The sequence below is a fragment of the Haliotis rufescens genome, unplaced genomic scaffold, assembly GCF_023055435.1.
Source record: "Haliotis rufescens isolate VD_foot unplaced genomic scaffold, xgHalRufe1.0.p SCAF_8, whole genome shotgun sequence".
NCBI lineage: Eukaryota > Metazoa > Mollusca > Gastropoda > Lepetellida > Haliotidae > Haliotis > Haliotis rufescens.
Genome location: NW_025964372.1, coordinates 45,887,289 through 45,905,915, shown reverse-complemented (window position 1 = coordinate 45,905,915; position 18,627 = coordinate 45,887,289). Strand labels below are relative to the sequence as shown.

The window sequence follows — 18,627 nt, the reverse complement described above, 5'->3', positions numbered from 1 at the left end:
TGCATATTACGAGCTACATGACAAGTGCCCCTAAACAATCGAGTCCTTACCGGGTAACCCAGTATATCGTGATAAATAAAAGCGACAAAACCCTTTCCATATTCAATATAAATCTTTGTACAATTGTACGATTCCGACTATATCATAAGCATGTGTTAATGAATCAATATCCAATAGTGATGATACCAGGTGGCGGAGAAAAGGTAAGCGTATCCTGCCCCATCGGTGGCACTCACAAACACATGCACAGGCAATTCAATTGTTCACCTGAAAAAAAAAACACGGTAACAAATGGTACAATTCAAAATAGGGAACTGCATCCGACATCATTTTTGTCACTGATGCGTCAAATTTGGGAATGTCCTCCACATGTCTACCATATAATTTTTTGAAAGTTTTACTGAGGCCTTGAATGTTGTAGCCTTAATCAAACAACTTCTGAGCAAGAGTCGTATGGCGCTCTTTGAAATCTTGGTAGAAAGGGCAACTTAACAACGCAGTAGGTACGATCACATGTGATCAAACAGGACACCCGATCCATTACTTCGTCTCGTTCGACAAGCATTGGTTTCTTACGGCCAATTCCAACCCGGAATTCCCAAAGGGCACATACTTTGAGACAAAGATAAATCAAATTTGGTCGATATGGTCAGCTTGAAACGCAGAAGTACTGTCAAAGTATTGAGTTCAAGGTCGTGTCATTCAATTGGATGTTGAACACAACCTATATTTATTGCCCCACATCGTTCAATTGACCAGGAAAAATCGCAACTACTGTTTGTAGTCAATGGCAACTGCATTATTAATACAAGCCATTACATGTACGTATATAGCCATTCACTGAACGTAATTTAAAGAAGCATTTCTTCAGATGTGTGCGTGAATATAAAACAGAAACATGTTTTACAGGGTCTGGTTCAACAAAGCGATCTTCGTGCTAATGCTGTCGTAAGTCTATGTTAAAGGATGCAAGTACCAATCGCCACAGCGTTCAGATCACTTTGAACCAGAAAATCCAGTGATGAATATCGTTCGCAACAATCCAAGCCGTCAGGATACGATGACACGCAATCAACCCAGTCTCCGAGCCTGACCACCTGATGCATATAGCCGCCTTTTACAAACATAGCTTGACGGCGTCCTATTCAAACCCGGAATCCCTAAACCGAACAAGGGATTAGGACATTGTATTAGAACCGTGAAGATCCGGGGTAGAATAGGTCTTAAGCAACTCATGCTTGTCGTAAAAGGCGACTAGGCTTGTCGTAAGAGGCGACTAACGGGGTCGGGTGGTCAGGCTCGCTGACTTGGTTGATGCATGTCATCGATCCGAATTGCGTGCCTCGACGCTCATGATATTAATCACTGGATTGTCTGGTCCAGACTCGATTATTTACAGACCGCCGTCATATAGCTGGAATATTGCTGAGTGCGACGTTAAACAACAAACCAACCAACCAACCAGCCAATCAGATCACTTTGTCGATGGGTCCAGTTCTGCAATGCCAATTGTCAGTTTGCTGTATGGGTCTTAACATTTAATTTTGCCATTTGTAATTTCTGCGTGTATGTCGGGTAACTATATACTACTATAACGATATAAATGGTAGAACGGTCTTGAATCCAAATTTGTGGGACTGTCGATTAGCCAAAGCCTTGTTCCTTGCAGTATAATAATGAGCATAAAGCTTACCTTCCGACGGACTGTTCTGTAATGTCAGCTCCCCCGAAAGACATGTATCCAAGTTTTTGCGTGGTGTCCAGTTGGAATCCCGGGAATCCACACATAACACCGTCTGAGTTGGTTTGATTGATGTTTGAAACTCCGTCGGGGAATCGCTTCATTAATGAAAAGAACCAATTAAAATGTTATATATGATATCTATTTTGTGACATAAGCGAAAACCAAATGATCTACATGTACGTGTTTGATTTTTAGGTTATGGCGTGTTCTGTGAGTGAAAGTTGTTTTACGCCGAAACCATAAATCCCGTCTGAAAGTAACCGATTCTGAACAACGCTACAACCACAGAGCCATCCAACCGTCCCAAGTGAAGGCACACTCCGGCCAATTTCCAGCCAAGATTCAGTGCCGGGGGGCAGCGTGGAGGGGTCACAAAGGAGCCGGGGGGCAGCCGGGGAGCCAGCCGCCCCCCCCCCCCCCCCCCCCCCCCCCTGCATAATCTTATTTGCGACATTTATGCGACTGGGTTCCGTCTTAGCGCAAACGGGCATACAGAAAACAATTGTCAACCCGTTGCGGAATGGTTCACATATATTTCCTCATATATGATATATATTTCAGATGCAATTTAAAGCACATTTAACTGTGTCTTGGGTATATTTTTAGACGCAAGACATACGTAAAATCAAAAATCTATTTGACAAAGAACTCTAAGTCATACACGCAATCTGATTGGTTTGTCGTATTTTCGCACATAACATTCATCAATAGGGGGACGAGTCTTCTTGCAGGTTACAGAAAGGACCGAGTGGTGACGAATGAAGCACGGACGCGAACACAACCCCAAATTATCAGATGACATCATTACTAAAAGAGCGCAGAGTTTTGAGTGAAATGTATATTCAAAAGAGAATATTGAGAGAATCGGTTACTTTACCCAGTACATGAGAAACAAACAAAAAATGTTTGATGTTTACAATTTTGCAAGTCAACATTCGCCTCAAAAAAGGCTGTTTTTGTAAGGCAAACTGATATTAACGTTGAGACGTTTTAAATACTGCTCACCACTATAAATGTAATGACTGAAACCCCAGACATGGAGATACTCGCGACGATGGGTACGTCACCAGCTCGGTAATGGAAGTTGGTGGCGACCCAAACTCCGAATGGTCCCCACCCAGACATCGTAGTGTTGATGCTGTCGAGAAGGAGGCTGCCATCTTCGGTGGAGAAGCGCGTGTCGTTGACGACGAAGAACGTAGGGGCGCTGTTTAACCATGTGACACCATTGATCTGAATCGCGTAACGTCCATCGGGGAAGTGAACTACATTGAAGACGTCGGCCTCAGCTATAAATAAATGTTCAGTTATAATATTGTCTGTTTGTTTGTTTGTTGTTTAACGCCGCACTCATTCCAGCATTATGACGGCGGTCTGTAAATAATCGAGTCTGGACCAGACAATCAAGTGATTGACATCAGTAGCATCGATCCACGCATATTGGAATACGATGACATGCAGTTAGCCTGACCACCTGATCCCGTTAGGTCTTCAGCAACCCATGATTGCTCTAAAAGGTGACTATGCTTGTCGTAAGGGGCGACTAACGGGATCCGGTGGTTAGGCTCGCTGACTTGGTTGATGCATGTCAACGTAACTATCTCAATGGAGTGGATTGATACTCCTGAAGTCAGTCACTGGATTGTCTGGTTCAGAATCGATTATTTACAGACCGCCGTCATATAGCGGAGTGCGGCGTAAGACAAAAACAAACATACAAACAAGCAAACTTCGTATAAAGGAATGTCATCGCAAAAGTTCAGTCTTTTACTGTATGGCCCTGTTGATTTCACCATTACAATACGCGTCCTATGTGTGCTTTTGGTTGGTTTGTTGGTTAACGCCGCACTCAGCAAAATTCCACCACTCATTAATCATCCATATGCAATCGTATGGTTCGTAACCAAGAGCCAATACACTTATCTCTCTATTAAACGTATGCCAATTGTTCTGAGGTAAAGGCTGTTAACGGGCGGTTTGAAAGTTGGTTGGTTTGTTGTGTAACGCCGCACTCAGCAATATTCCACCTATATGACGGCGGTCTGTAAATAATCGAGTCTGGACCAGACAATCCAGTGATTGACATCATGAGCACCGATCCACGCAATTGGGATCGATGACATGCATCAACCAAGTCAGCGAGCCTGACCACCCGATCCTGTTAGTCGCCTTTTACGACAAGCATAGTCGCCTTTTATGGCACGCATGGGTTGCTGAAGACCTATTCTACCCCGGATCTTCACGGGTTCCTACGTGTGCTGTTGATTGTTATGTTACAGTTTGTTCTTCCTGTGTCTGATCCATCCATCACCATCACTCCATACCTCTTTGAATTGCTGTAACCATCTGTTATGTTCGAATATCCCTTACGTTTTGGGGAGAGTATATAGCCAGGGAAAGCGACACCCTAGCGAGAAAACATCATTCTGTTGCGAGGGTTTTAGTGTAATAATGGAACCCTATGGTACCGCAAGCGAGCGCATTCGTGACCAACCCGTGTTATTCCGGAACAAGACCCGCTCTCCCGGCCATTGTTGCGACTAGGTTCCGTCTTAGCGCAAACGGGCATAGCAAAAAGAATTGTCAACTCGTTGCGTAATCATTCCCGTACATTTTCCAAATATTGCTTTTATATTCCAGATGTAAGTAAAACCGGCCGGACTTAGGATATTATATAGTACGATTGAACACGTTAACTGTATCTTGGGTATATGTTTAAAGCCAAACATATATGTAAAATCAAAATGTATTCCCAAGGGATTCTTTGCCCGAAGTACTTGAAATCATACGCGCATTCTGATTGGTTCGTCATAGTTTCGTTCATAGCATTCGTCGACTGGGGGAAGAGTCTTCCCGCAGGTTACGGAGAGGAGCGTGTGGTGACGGTTGCAAGCGAACTTTTTAGTACAGTGAGGGAACGCGAAGATTATTGTCAGGGAACACGAGAGAATGCAATTATACGACGAGGAAACGCTGTATTTAGGTTTAATCAAGACAGGTGGAAATTCTTTAAAATTCATTTGCATCTCACTCTCGCCGCATTGTTGCAGTGAGGCCAGTGATCGTGTGTGAACATCGTGATAAGATTAGATGTAGCCACGGACAGACAAACACTCCCGTCACCGACACCGGGTCAAAGGTATAATGCACTCTTATCAGATACGACCCGCATTGACCTGCGAAATCAAAGCAACAACTGATACTGTACCTAGGTGACGTTGGTATTTCACCGTTGAACAAGTGTCAAATGTCAGCCCTAAGAACGATTCGCGCCAGATTTCGCAATAACAACATTAATCGTCTCGAGACTGATGGCAATGTATTAGTTTATGTTAAAGGGAAAATCGTTATATTTTCTTCTTAAGGGTATAATGTCTTATTTTCTACTTAAAGGTCGATAAGACACTTACATGGGTGACGTGTCCATTTGGTACGGGCTTGGGTTTGTGTGTCACTGTGGGTGTAGGTGTGGGTGTAGGTGTGGGTGGGGAGGGGACGGGTTGGTGGGAGTGATGAGTGTGTGACTGTGTGTGTGTCGGTTAGTGATGGTTCGGAAGGGGAGGAGGGGGCGGGTGAAATGTAGAAAGCTGTGATATCACACGCTATCACAAGCTACGGTCGGAGTGACATTCCTGGGGACATAAGTGGGCGTTACCAACAGGATCGTCCAGAGCACGGATGTATGGAATTAGGGGGTTCGGTCACGGAACAGAGACGTACATTAAGTCAACCAGAGAGAGTCCGTTATTTCAGGATACGATGGAAAATGAAAATGCTTATGAATCAATCTGACCTCCTTTGTTTACCTCCCTCACTATCCACATGCACCTTCCGTTAATGCCGAAACAGACAGGAAGGGAAAGTTTTCTGTATAGACTATGGAACCGTCATGGCAGAGGTAAATGTAGAAAGAAGTATGTTTCCACTAATCAAGCGTATGTTACTCATAATGTGATGAAGATCCGGGGTAGAAGGGTCTTCAGCAACCCATGCTTGCCGTAAAAAGCGACTATGCTTGTCGTAAGAGGCGACTTTCGGGATCGGGTGGTCAGGCTCGCTGACTTGGTTGATGCATGTCAACGTATCTCAATTGCGTGGATCGATGCTCATGATATCAATCACTGGATTGTCTGGTCCAGACTCGATTTTTTTACAGACCGCCGTCATATTGCTGAGTGCGGCGTTAAACAAACAACCCAACCAACCAAATTGTAATGTGAACATTAAAGCATACTGAGACTGACTGTATTTTAATCAAGAGCAATATCCCGGTGGTAGGCGGACAGGCGTAACTCTACTCTAAGGTGTCTAATCAGGGTATCTGCAGGACCACAATCGCCGACACTTTGGACGATACAACCCATGCCTCTTCCGAAACTCACATTGTAGGTAGCTTTAGAATCATGTTGTTTGTTTGTTTGTTGTTTAACGCCGCACTCAGCAATATTCCAGCTATATGACGGCGGTCTGTAAATATTCAAGTCTGGACCAGACAATCCAGCGATTGATATCATGAGCATCGATCCACGCAATTGGGATCGATGAAATGCATCAAGTCAGCGAGCATGATCACCCGATCCCGTTAGTCGCCTCTTGCGACAAGCATAGTCGCCTATTACGGCAGGCATGGGTTGCTGAAGACCTGTTCTACCCCGGATCTTCACGGGTTTAGGATCATATTTCCAATTAACACAAATGTTAAGTTAAATTTCATTCATCTGTAATCAATTATTCATGTCTATGTAACGTTATATTTATTGACATAAAACTTTTCAGTTGTAAAACTTCATAATTCGCGTCAAGGCTCCCTAAATGAATATCACAATCGCCAGCAATAAATAGTTACTGTCCCATGTAGGCGACTCATTATCTAGGCCACAGTTCGCGGTAGGGACATGTCAGTGAGATAACAGGAAACTCTACCTATTTATAAACACGCGTTAATATATTGATAATATTATCTGTTACACGAAACAGACGTAACGTACCTGTAATTAGGAAGCAGGTGAAACACAGTATTACCCCAGACCAGAAGCGCGCCATGCTTTAGTTGCTGACCACTGTTGTGGGGTAGGCGTTATCTCGCGTTCACCTCAGTGACCCGGGAATTTCATTTCGTTTGACCAAAGTGCACTTAATGGCTACAAATCGTGTCGTTCTTCAGTCCAGTAATCACTTGACCCATACTCAAAGCGGTTGTTATCAAGCCGCCATTATCCGATATGATAATTAGGGACTCTGTGGATTGGTTCATTTTAAATATGGAACGTATGTGGTGAAAAGGGATGTTTACTGTACATGGCGGGACGTTTTCGTACATTTACGTGAGTCATTTGGGTCAGCTCTGCTTATTCCGTTACTTGCATAATATATTGCAGAAACATACGGGTGACTGGGTTCCGTCTAAGCGCAAACGGACATAGCTTAAAGAATTGTCATACTGAATTGTCATTGCGTAATGATTAGCGTATATGTCCCCCATATATCTATGTAAGCCAGTTACTATTTATGCCTTACGGTATTATACAGTAACATTGATCACATTAAACTTGTATATTAGGTATATTTTTAGACGCAAAACATATGTAAAATCAGAAATCACAAGTGGTGATGAATGATCTGAGGCGAAAATATGTTTATCCCCTCCAAGAAAAAAGCAGAAATGCAAGTCTGAGCAGGACAATTATTATTTCTGATTAATCATATATGATGTGTTTCTTCAAATTAAACAGTTAGTTGGTGATCTGTGATGACAAACATATTCACATAAGATGTACTCATTTCTGCTAAAACCACGAGTTTTGTTTTAGCGGGGCATTGACTGATATTAATCCTGATCTTTTGATAAACTATTACTTTGAAGAATGATCCAGTCCATCTAACTTGATGAAAGCGACAACGCATATCGAATGTAACCTCGTGCTGCTGGGTCAATAGGTCCCTCCACGTCACAATGAATAACTTCAAGTGGAGTTGTCGCCATTCTGTCTGGATCTCTTTTTCTCCACTGTGACATCTTCCCTTGGATACAGGTGTCACATAGCTCAGTATCTTTACCTGCTAACTTCATTCCCTTTCCAATATTCTCAAGGTTCATCACATCACATCTTTCATGCTACAGTGTCCAAGGATTCTGTGCCAGTTGTTGGCTGAATGCACAACACACTTGGATGGAGCAGTATTGTGCAAGAAGTACAGCTTCCCATGCTGGTGGATGTCAAACGTTGTACCATCTCGAGCCTTAAAATTTGCACTCTCTGGACTAAAGTGAACTGATGTGCCTTTACTTGTAGCTGCTTGCGCTGGAGGTGAGGTGAGGTGAGGTAAGGTGAAATGGGGTTTAACGTCGCGTCCAAGATTATTGCACTTATATAGCGACGTGCATGCACGTGTATGTATGTTTGTGGCTGCTTGTACTAGTCCTGACTGATGCCGATTTATAGTGCTAGCCCACTGAGATACCATGCCGCAGTTTAACATGAATACCCCACTCAGACACAGTATACTGACTCCGAGCCGACCAGTCCTTGTATTAGCCCCTTAATGCCGAGCGCCAGACAGGGTAACAACAAGTACCATCTTTTTACGTCTTTTGGTATGACGCGGTCGAGGATCGAAACTGGACCTTCCGCTCTCCGGTCGGACGCTCTACCATTATACCACGGAGGCGGTCTCCTGCCTCGGGAAGCTGACAAGACTCAAGCTGCAACAATAAAAAAACACCACAGCCACATGAATGTGAATGTTTGTAAAGTATGATAATGGGATGTTCGTTCACTTTTAACTACCCCGTTTCGGGACTTGCCTTGCGCTCTGTTATGAGGAGATAGGATTGGTCGGTTCGGAAACAGCACACTGTGTCCGAATGGGATAACCATGTTAAACTGTGGCAAGGTATCTCAGTTTTGTTGTTTATCGCTAAGAAAACTGACATTTCTTGAAAAGCACTTTGCAATGTTTGTCATTGTTGTAAGTAATATTCAGGTAACTGTGCTTGTCGTAAAAGGCGACTAACGGGATCGGGTGGTCAGGCTTCCTGACTTGGTTGATACATGTCATCGATCCCAATTGCGTGGATCAATGGTCATGATGTCAATCACTGGATTGTCTGGTCCAGACTCGATTATTTTACAGACCGCCGTCATATACGCTGAGTGCGGCGTTAAACAACAAACCAAACCAAACCAAACCAAAAAGTAATATTCCTTATCGGCGGAATGGCTTCTTTTCACTGTTCAAGTATTGGCAGACATGCAGCTATCTTCGTTCATTAATTATCGCTATATTTCGTGATTCTATTTCAAGTGGCGAGGACAGGCAGCCTTTTGTTTGTTTATTTGTTTAACGTCGCACTCAGCAACATTCCAGGTATATGACGGCGGCCTGGACCAGATCGAGTCTAGACCAGACAATCCATTGGTTGGCATCATCAGCATTGATCTGCGTAATTTGGATTCCATGACATGCATCAACCAAGTCAGCGAGCCTGACCACCCGATCCCGTTAGTCGCCTCTTACGACAAGCATAATCGCCTCTCACGGTAAGCATGGGTTGCTGAAGACAAAAACGATGAGGTTTTGAGTGTTAGCAATAAACTGAAGCTGTCAAGTAAATCCGATCATCTTTTTTTAGTTATCGTCCCAGTTTAGCAAACGGTGTGTACTTAAACTCATACATGAATGGCACCATCAAAACCAGTTATTAAAAATGTTTATTCACAGGATTTGCTTCAGTAATCCTGACAAATATAAAATGGCTTCTGTGTACAGTGATTCGGAAGAAATTCTTATGAATTATTCTCTTGTTCAATTTCAAAGCACCATTTAGATCATTTTCCCGAGGCAAGGGAGTTAACGGACTATAAAAGTCCTCGGGAAGATGCATTTAGATGGTCAGAAGCCCTTAACGTTGCTACACTTGGAACAAGCAGCAAAGGTTTCGTTTCCTTTCTGGTAACCGAGTTAGTGAGTTGTACGCGACTTTCAACAATATTCCAGCCATATTATGAATGGGAACAGCCATCAGGGTTTCGCACATTGCATCAATGTAGGGAAAAAAAACCATACTAGCAGAACCACGCAGAGGAAGCAAGGAACCATCTCAAATATTTTTACCTTTAATACCTTAATATATTTACCATGAACAATTCAATGCTCATGATGACAATCACTGGATTGTCTGGCCCAGACTCGATTATTTAAACACCGCCGTCATATAGCTGGCATATTGATGAGTGCGGCGTTAAACAACAAACACACCATAAACATTTCACAGATTCACTATATAAAATGTCATTGAAACAGATATTTCACAAAACCAATGTCACTAAATGTCTTGATTTTGGTGGGGCGTTCGGGTAGCCTAGTGGTTAAAGCGTTCGCTCGTCACGCCGAAGACCCGGGTTCGATTCCCGACATGGGTACAATGTGTAAAGCCCATTTCTGGTGTCCCCCGCCGTGATATTGCTGGAATATTGCTAAAAGCGGCTTAAAACCATACTCACTCACTCACTTCATTTTGGTAATTTGTAACGTTGAATTGTGAAACAGGCATGCATCCATGTCGCAGGCCAGTGATGATAAACTTATCTCACCTTGTATTATATAAGGTTGTAGTTTGTGAGCGGGTACTGACTGGTCAGTGGGGTTCCAGTATCCCGCTAACAGTAAAGTGTAAATGCCAAGCATCGCTGAGTGTAATGCAAGGGCGACAACTCTGGATGTGTTTATCGTTTACCAGTTGTCATGATGTCAGAGAAACGGCTCGCTGGACATTTGACATGAAACGGCGAAAATGTGCCGGTGAGATCAATTCGTTGTCAACTGGTCCCTCAAGGTACATGTTATAGTGTATCTGTGTACGATACTTCATCATACCCCATGTCTAATAATGAGATCTGATTTGGCCACGTGATCTTGATAAAATACCATGTTCCCCGCATTTGCGGGAAATAGATTTCTCAGCGGGTGAATAAATCCGCCACGAGCAAGACATGCTGCACGTGGATTTCTGAGAAGCAGAATAAATCATGAAAGCCTCACGCATTTTACGAGGAAACAAAAGTCACGTGACATAACACAAGCTGAAATTCGCTTAATTGAACAGCTGTTTACTATCAATTTTGAATTTGTTTTAATTCTTTTACAATTTCGTATTAAAACATGTCGGTAAGATATATTCATTGTAGCAGGATCACTCGGGGTACATGGAGTTTTATGCATCCCTCGTAAGGTTTTATACCACTCGCCTCCAGCTCGTGGTATAAAACTCACGCGGGACGCATAAAACCCCATGTACCCCTCCATTCGTCACCACTCGCCCCTTTCCGTAACCCGCAAGAAGACTCGTCCCCCTATCGATGAATGTTATGTGCGAAAATACGACAAACCAATCAGAATGCGCGTATGATTTCAAATTCTTCGTCAAAGAATCCCTCAGAAATAATTTTTGAATTTACATATGTCTTGCATCTAAAAATATACCAAAGACACACATAAATGTGTTCAATCATACTGTATAATTCCGCACGTCCCGATGTGCTTTAAATTGCATCTGAAATATATATAATATATTGGTACAATATGTGAACGATTACGCAACGAGCTGACAATTGTTTGCGCTAAGACGGAACTCGGTCGCAAAAATGGCCACGAGAGGGGCACGAGTCGCTATTCGGCTTGTCCAACACGAGTTGGTCACGAATGGTACCCCTCGTGATCCTGCTACATCTTAAAGTGTAACCCTCGCGTACCGGTTCGGGGTACAAAGCGTCTCACACAAGGTACATCACATCATATACCCCTCCACTGACAAAAAAACAATTACTTTGAATTCTACTAACTTAATCAGTAATTTCGACCAGGATAGTGACAAATGAATTTACTATCCTAATTTGTAGATCGCAATGGGACATCATGTACCAGTCGAGACCGGTTGGCAACTTATACTGTTATACATATACATAACAACTCAGCCTTAATGATCCAAGTTACATTTATAACTATAACTGTTTACAGAAAAAGGTGACAACTAACGCCACGACGGCAGCAACGACGACGGATAGAGGCTGACCACGTCCTCCGGAGTTGATTAACTTGTCCTCGAATACCAGTGACGCCGCTCCGTTGTTATTCACATCGATGGCGAGGGCCCCCATATTTCCATTCACAGAAAACCACATCTCCACCTTCTCCTGTTTGGCCCCTACCAAGTCGATGGTGATGACGTTGCTGAGGGTGACGTTGATAACACGTTGTCTTGACATTGGTATCCATTTGTCCAGTTCGCCCATGATCAGCACTTCCTTGTTACTGCGCAGACAGAAGTCTGGTTAGTTCACATAAATCCCCACAAACATCACTGCCGACCCGTGAAGATTCCGGGGTAGAATAGGTCTTCAGCAACCCATGCTTGCCGTAAAAGGTGACTATGGTTGTCGTAAAAGGCAACGAACGGGATCGAGTGGTCCAGACTCGATTATTTACAGAGCGCCATCATATAGCTGGAATATTGCTGTGTGCGGCGTTAAACAAAACACCAACCAACCAACCAAACATCACTGCCAAAATGAAAATACCCAAAGTTAAAACATTATGATGACGTCACGCAATTGTTGTTGCAGTTGATTCGAAGCCATGAATTTACTGCCCATTCTGAACGTGCATTTTGTGAAACTACTGGTCATAGTGCAAAAAGATTTGAAATATATCTCTCGAATCAGTTGATCAAAATAATACATTGTTGTTGGTTGGTTGGTTTGTTGTTTAACGCCGCACTCAGCAATATTCCAGCTATATGACGACGGTCTGTGTAAATAATCGCGTCTGGACCAGGCAATGCAGTGACTAATGTCATGAGCATCGATCCGCGCAATTGGGATCAATGCTATCCACGCAATTGGGATACGATGACATGCATCAACCAAGTCAGCGAGCCTGACCACCCGATCCCGTTTGTCGCCTCTTACGACAAACATAGTCGCCTTGTACAGCAAGCATGGGTTGCTGAAGACCTTTTCTACCCCGGATCGACACGTGTCTGTCAGTCATTGAGCGGTGTGTGATCTTAACGTACAATTAGGCCAGTATCTGTACAGAAGTGGACGGGGCACACAAAGAATTAATCACAAGGAAAGATAGAGCAATTATTCCATTCCTCCCATATCAGCTGCTTCGTACCAACATGTCAAAAGAGCTACATTTCAAGCTGGCCACTGTTGGGGACGAAGTCTGGAGGCTGAAACAGACCTTTCCACACCAGCTGTGAGAGGATGGGGAGATCAGTAGCACCTGGCTATGAGCCTTTGTATACTACACTAACACTAACACTAACACCAATACTAAGTTATGCCTGGAGATCCTGAGATGTAGATGTAAGATGGGTACAGAGCAAGTGCATATATGTTGATTTGTACATCACTTTGTAGATGTGATCGCTGCTGTGGCCGTATTTTATTGTCACGAGCCAACCAAAACATCCATGCATGTTCTGCACGTCCTGTTATTGTCCATATTATTACACAATATTTTGATATATTAAATAGCTGTAGTAATTGGCTTTCGCTTTGAAGAGAGAAATCATATTTTGTCACACTTTAGATTACATATTATAAACTAAGATAAATAGTCTATTATAATATAATTATTTACTTTACTTTATATATGTAGTGTTGGGTAAATACATTCCAAAATCTTGGAGTGAGTGATTGAGTTTGGTTTAACGCCGCTTTTAACAGTATTCCAGTTATATCGCGGCGTGTCAGCTTAATGTGGGAGGAAAGCCCGAAGTGATGCAGGTCTCAGACGTTAACCACTTCGGTGAATCCCACGAGCACGGGTATGGTGCTGACAAACCTAGAAACATAATCGGGGTGAACCGGGATTCGAACCCACAATCATAGGTTTCTGGCGTGCCCAAGGGACGCAACTCTGCGCCTCAGACGACTAGGCCACCCGTGCCCCCCAAAAAAATCTTGGAATAGAGTATTTATGTGGAATTAAAAAAAATAGGATATCACAACATACTGCAGTGCCAAGTTTCATGCTTTTATCACAAAGTGCAGCGATGAGAGGCCGATTGTCTAGATTCGGACAGGGTACTTTTATATGGTGGTATCTTTAATGTTCTGACTTACGTTCGACGCAAAGCCAATATTCACGTTTTGCATGGAAATATATATTGTCAGCGCATGAGAATAACCAGTCTAGACTATCTACCAAAACAGATTCAAACTGGCGAAAAGGCAAAATACCTGTAAAAACGATATGAATGGACCACGACAATCAGTGATGACACCAGGTGTTCGTTAAAAGGGTACTCATGTCCTGCCCAACCGGTAGCAGCCGCCATTCACACAGTTTTCATAAGCAAGTAAGTGTTTATAGTCTCATGCGGTGCAGCACGTGCAGCACAATTTACATTGGAGATATTTAACGAGGCGTACTATATGTGATCCATGGGTTTAATCACTGAGTGGAAGCCGTTATATAATTGTTCCCGGGGATTTAAAATTTAGGGATTTATATATGTCTTTTCTGTGGAGTCGTCAATGCGCACCTGGGGCCACGGGTGGCCCAGTCGTCTAAGGCGCCGCGATTCGCTGTACAGAGTTGTGTCCCTTGGGCACGCCAGAAACCTATCATTGTTGGTTCGAATCCCGGTTCCGAAGTGGTAAACGTCAAAGACCAGCATCACTTCGGGCTTTCCTCCCACATTAAGCTGACACGCCGCGATATAACTGGAATAACGTCAAAACCGGCGTTAAACCCAACTCACTCACTCACTCAATGTGCACCTAAACAGACATATTCAGTCAGTCGTAATACTCACTTGAGGCTGATGACAGGAGACGTGTAGTAGAGGCAGAAGGTGTCGGCGGTGCAGCCGGTCAGCGTGAAGGGTTTGTCTTCGGAGAAGTCGTGCTGCTCTCGGGGATCCTTGGCGTTGAAGATCTTACTTTTTGGAAACTGAAAGACAGAGTTTTATTTTAGTGGAGGTGGGCTAATACAGAGAGATCCAGCATAACTCACAGTGTCATTAACGCAATAACTTAGTGAGTTAGTAAATGTGTTTAACGCTGCGTTGAACAGTATTCCAGTGATAACAATAGTCATGCATATTAACGTGATGTAGAATGACCCCCGAACTTACGTAAATGTTAGTCAGCGAGCAAATATTGTTTTACGCCACTTTAAGCAATATTCCGGCGGGGGACACCAGAAATGGGCTGCAATCACTGAAGCCCCGTCAGGAATCGAACCCGGGTCATCGGCGTGACGAGCAAACGCTTTAACTACTAGGCTACCCCACCGTCCCTGCGTAAATGTTAAGAAATGTGATATATATATATGGATGGACACCAGTGTTTCGAGGATTCGAACCGACGACAGCGGAACTTCATCTACACAACGGGGTCACGGGTGGCCCAGTCGTCTAAGGCGCCGCGATTCGCTGTGCAGAATTACGTCCCATGGGCACGCCAGAAACCTATGATTGTGGGCTCGAATCCCGGTTCGCCCCGATTATGTTTCTAGGTTTGTCAGCACCATACCCGTGCTCGTAGGTTTCACCGAAGTGGTAAACGTCTGGGACCTGCATCACTTCGGGCTTTCCTCCCACATTAAGCTGACACGCCGCGATATAACTGGAAAACTGTTAAAGGCGGCGTTAAACCGAACTCACTCACTCACTCATCTACACAGCGTATGGCAGCGCTATAGACCAATGAGCTATCCGCCCAAGCCTCTCAATAAACATGTGGAATGCTGCTGCTTCAAAACACGCCATTTGTTTCTGTGAAAGGAGAATGTGTTTTAATAAATACACACAGTGGAAACTCAAGTCAGCATTCATCCCTCAGCATGCTTTTTTTTGTTTTGTTTTTTGTTGTTGTTAACGATGTTGTTTAACGCCGCGATCAGCAATGTCCCAGTTTTATGACAACTGTCAGTACAAAATTTGGTCTGGACCAGGCAATCAAGTGATGAGCTAGTCGTAATACGCCAGTAAATTGGATTCATACGTCACCAAACGATGTTGTTTTTCAGGCAACAGGCAACAGTTTGTCTGGTACGGACTCGATAATTTACAGACCGCTGTGGAATAGTGCCGAGTGCTGCGTCAAACAAGAAACACGCTTTACCAATTAATTTGTATACTCATGTATTTCTTTGATCTACCTCAAACGTGAAGCCGGCGATGGAGGGTGTGATGGCGTATGATCCTTGGAGATTGGAAGCAAAGATAATTCCAAACTTAAGCTCAGGGCCATCCCCCATCCTTGTGACGGTGGAGAGCGTCGCCCACACTTCACCAACTGGGCCGCTGCCATCTTGGAACGCCCTCTACAATGGGAGAACGTTGCATACATTCATAATGATGTTGGTAAGCAGGTTTAAGGGATAAGTCTAACAGTTCGAAAAAATATTTAGGTTTTGTGATATCAATCAATGTAAATGTTACGATATGTAAATGTTCCATGGACAAGACGTTACAGTTTCAATTATAGATGGAAATAACATTGGATATATTGGATAATATATATATATTCGATAAATCCATTAAATCCATTTGAAAACAGTTTAACCCCATCCCTCGTATTCCCACCTGCATGAGCTGGGCGTCAACTGCCACAACGGGGAAATCCGGTCTCAGAATCGTTCCATCCTTTAGGCAGCTCCTGGTGGGTTATTGTGGGGTACATTGACACGATGTTACGGTGGCCCATGAGGGACATGGAGTCTGTTTTTCAATATTTTGATATTTCACTTACTGTTATCATAACCCTTTGCAAATTAACATGATTTGTCATACAAATATGTGATAAATCATGTATAAAGTAGATATTGAATTGCTGAAAAGTGAAGCGAAAATGTCAAAAACTAAAATGAAAATGTCAAAAACAAAAACGAAAAGGTCAAAACTAATATGAAAAGGTCAAAAACAAAAACGAAAATGTCAAAAACAAAAGCGAAAATGTCAAAAACTAAAACGAAAATACAGAAAACTATTTCCATCGCGGTGATAACATTTCCACTCCATGTCCCTTATGGGCCACCGTAGGAGGTAAACTATCACAATTTTATAGAATATCATCCAGAGCCCAAGCATTTAAAGGAAGCCATCTAGCGATACTTGCAGCCTTGAAACCCTTAAGTTACACGCGACCTAGAAACGTCACAATGGAATTCCGTTTTGCACACGACAAAAGCGTCATAACTATCAGTATACACCATATATATATTTGATTTGCCGATCATCTCATTTGGTGGATTAGAAAATTATAAAAAATCAAATTAAAAAATCAGTTAAAAACGGACAACTAAAACATTAATGATTTGAGGGGTAAATAAAGTCGCCTGTTTGTTGTTTGTTGTTTAACGCGTTTAATATTCTAGCTATATGACGACGGTATGTAAATAATTACATGAGTGTACAAGGTGAGGTGAGGTGAAATGGGGTTTAACTTCGCGTCCAAGATTATTGCACTTATTCATGCACGTGTGTCTGTCTGTGTGTGTGTGTGTGGTTGCTTGTACTTGTCCGGACTGATGCCGATTTACAGTGCTAGCCTACTGAGATACCATGCCGCAGTTTAACATGGATACCCCAATCAGACACAGTGTACTGACTCCGAACCGACCAGACCTTGTTTTAGCCCCTTTAATGCCGAGCGCCAGACAGGGCAACAACAAGTACCATCTTTTAACGTCTTTGGGTATGACGCGCCCGGGGATCGAACCCCGGACCTTCCGCTCTCCGGGCGGACGCTCTACCATTAGACCACGGAGGCGATCGTAAGACCTATGAGATAAGTGAGAATATATATAATAAATGAAACATTTATCCTTTCTTATCATTATATACACAAAGAAAAAAGTTAAGCACACCCCTATTTCTGAACCATGACAAATGGTAAAAATCATGGCATGGGATGACTGACCACAGGAGCTGGGCGATACCAATGTCATCGGATAGAACAAACATTTGATAACAAATAAAGAGGATATTGGTGAGTTGTGACTGAAATATACTGACAAAATATCACGGTAACACAGGTACTGTTTTTGACCTTAGACAATACCTAACAAAGTATAGAGCTGCAGGATTAAGTAAACGAGCTACGTATGATGTTTCATGTGAAAATGTTCCTTAAAGTCTCTACTTGACATGACATGTGAAACAGATCAGTAGCGGGTATAACCGCCACGTGCCCGGATGACGAATTCCACCCTACGTCTCATGCCTCCAGTCAGACGTTGGATTTGTTGATGTGTCGTCAACAACAACCACTCCTAGTCCAATGCTGCTTCCAATTGGCGTAAGTCTTGTACAGGAGGATCTCGTCCCTGTATGCGCCGCCCCAGAATATCCTAAACATGTTCAAGGGGGGGCAAATCTGGGCTCATTGCTGGCGAGGTTAGAGTCGTTATTGCATTGACCCTCATGTAATCCACGACTGCATGCGAACGATGAGGCCTGGTATTGTCATCCATGTACTGAGGTCGAGTAGCAAGAGGGTGGTTGTCAAAATCAGAAACGACGACTGGCCTCAAAACGTCCCGGATGTACTGAGCCCCTGTTAAGTTGCCTCTTATGGCGACAAAGCCAGCCTGAAATTATGAGAGATACACCCCCAAACCATTACCGAGCCCCCGCCGTATGCAACTGTCGGTTTTATGTTCCTGGGGGTGTAGGCCGTGTTCCAGTGCCCCCAAACTCTCGTTCGTCCATTAGTGACGTGGAGAAGAAAGTTACTTTCGTCTGACCAATGGATCCGTCTCCAAGTTCTCAGATTCCAGTTCTGTCGCGCAATACACCATGCTAAACGAGCAGCTTTGTGGTGATCTCTCAACAAGGGACGCTTTATAACTCGTTAGCCCTC

The 18,627-nt window shown here is 43.4% G+C and overlaps 2 protein-coding genes across 3 annotated transcripts in view; both read right to left on the bottom strand.

Moving 5' to 3' along the window:
* Nucleotides 1-6,950, bottom strand: part of LOC124143575 — a 31,505-nt gene extending 24,555 nt beyond the window's left edge. The window contains exons 1-3 of one of the 2 annotated variants that reach the window (XM_046512600.2): nucleotides 6,733-6,950; nucleotides 2,750-3,033; nucleotides 1,694-1,839 (exon numbers count right to left, since the gene is read on the bottom strand). In XM_046512600.2, coding sequence (XP_046368556.2) covers nucleotides 1,694-1,839; nucleotides 2,750-3,033; nucleotides 6,733-6,787 — 485 coding nt within the window. In that variant the 5' untranslated portion in view covers nucleotides 6,788-6,950. Of the gene's footprint in view, nucleotides 1-1,693; nucleotides 1,840-2,749; nucleotides 3,034-6,732 lie in introns of those variants that run through there. The other variant, XM_046512601.2, reaches the window with a different exon arrangement.
* A 4,770-nt stretch (nucleotides 6,951-11,720) lies between these two features.
* The window catches only part of LOC124143629, a 31,318-nt gene continuing 24,411 nt past the window's right edge, over nucleotides 11,721-18,627 (bottom strand). Inside the window, exons 14-17 of the mRNA XM_048389606.1 lie at nucleotides 16,350-16,422; nucleotides 15,923-16,087; nucleotides 14,574-14,710; nucleotides 11,721-12,055 (exon numbers count right to left, since the gene is read on the bottom strand). Of these exons, the coding sequence (XP_048245563.1) occupies nucleotides 11,746-12,055; nucleotides 14,574-14,710; nucleotides 15,923-16,087; nucleotides 16,350-16,422 (685 nt within the window). The 3' untranslated portion in view covers nucleotides 11,721-11,745. The remainder of the gene's footprint in view (nucleotides 12,056-14,573; nucleotides 14,711-15,922; nucleotides 16,088-16,349; nucleotides 16,423-18,627) is intronic.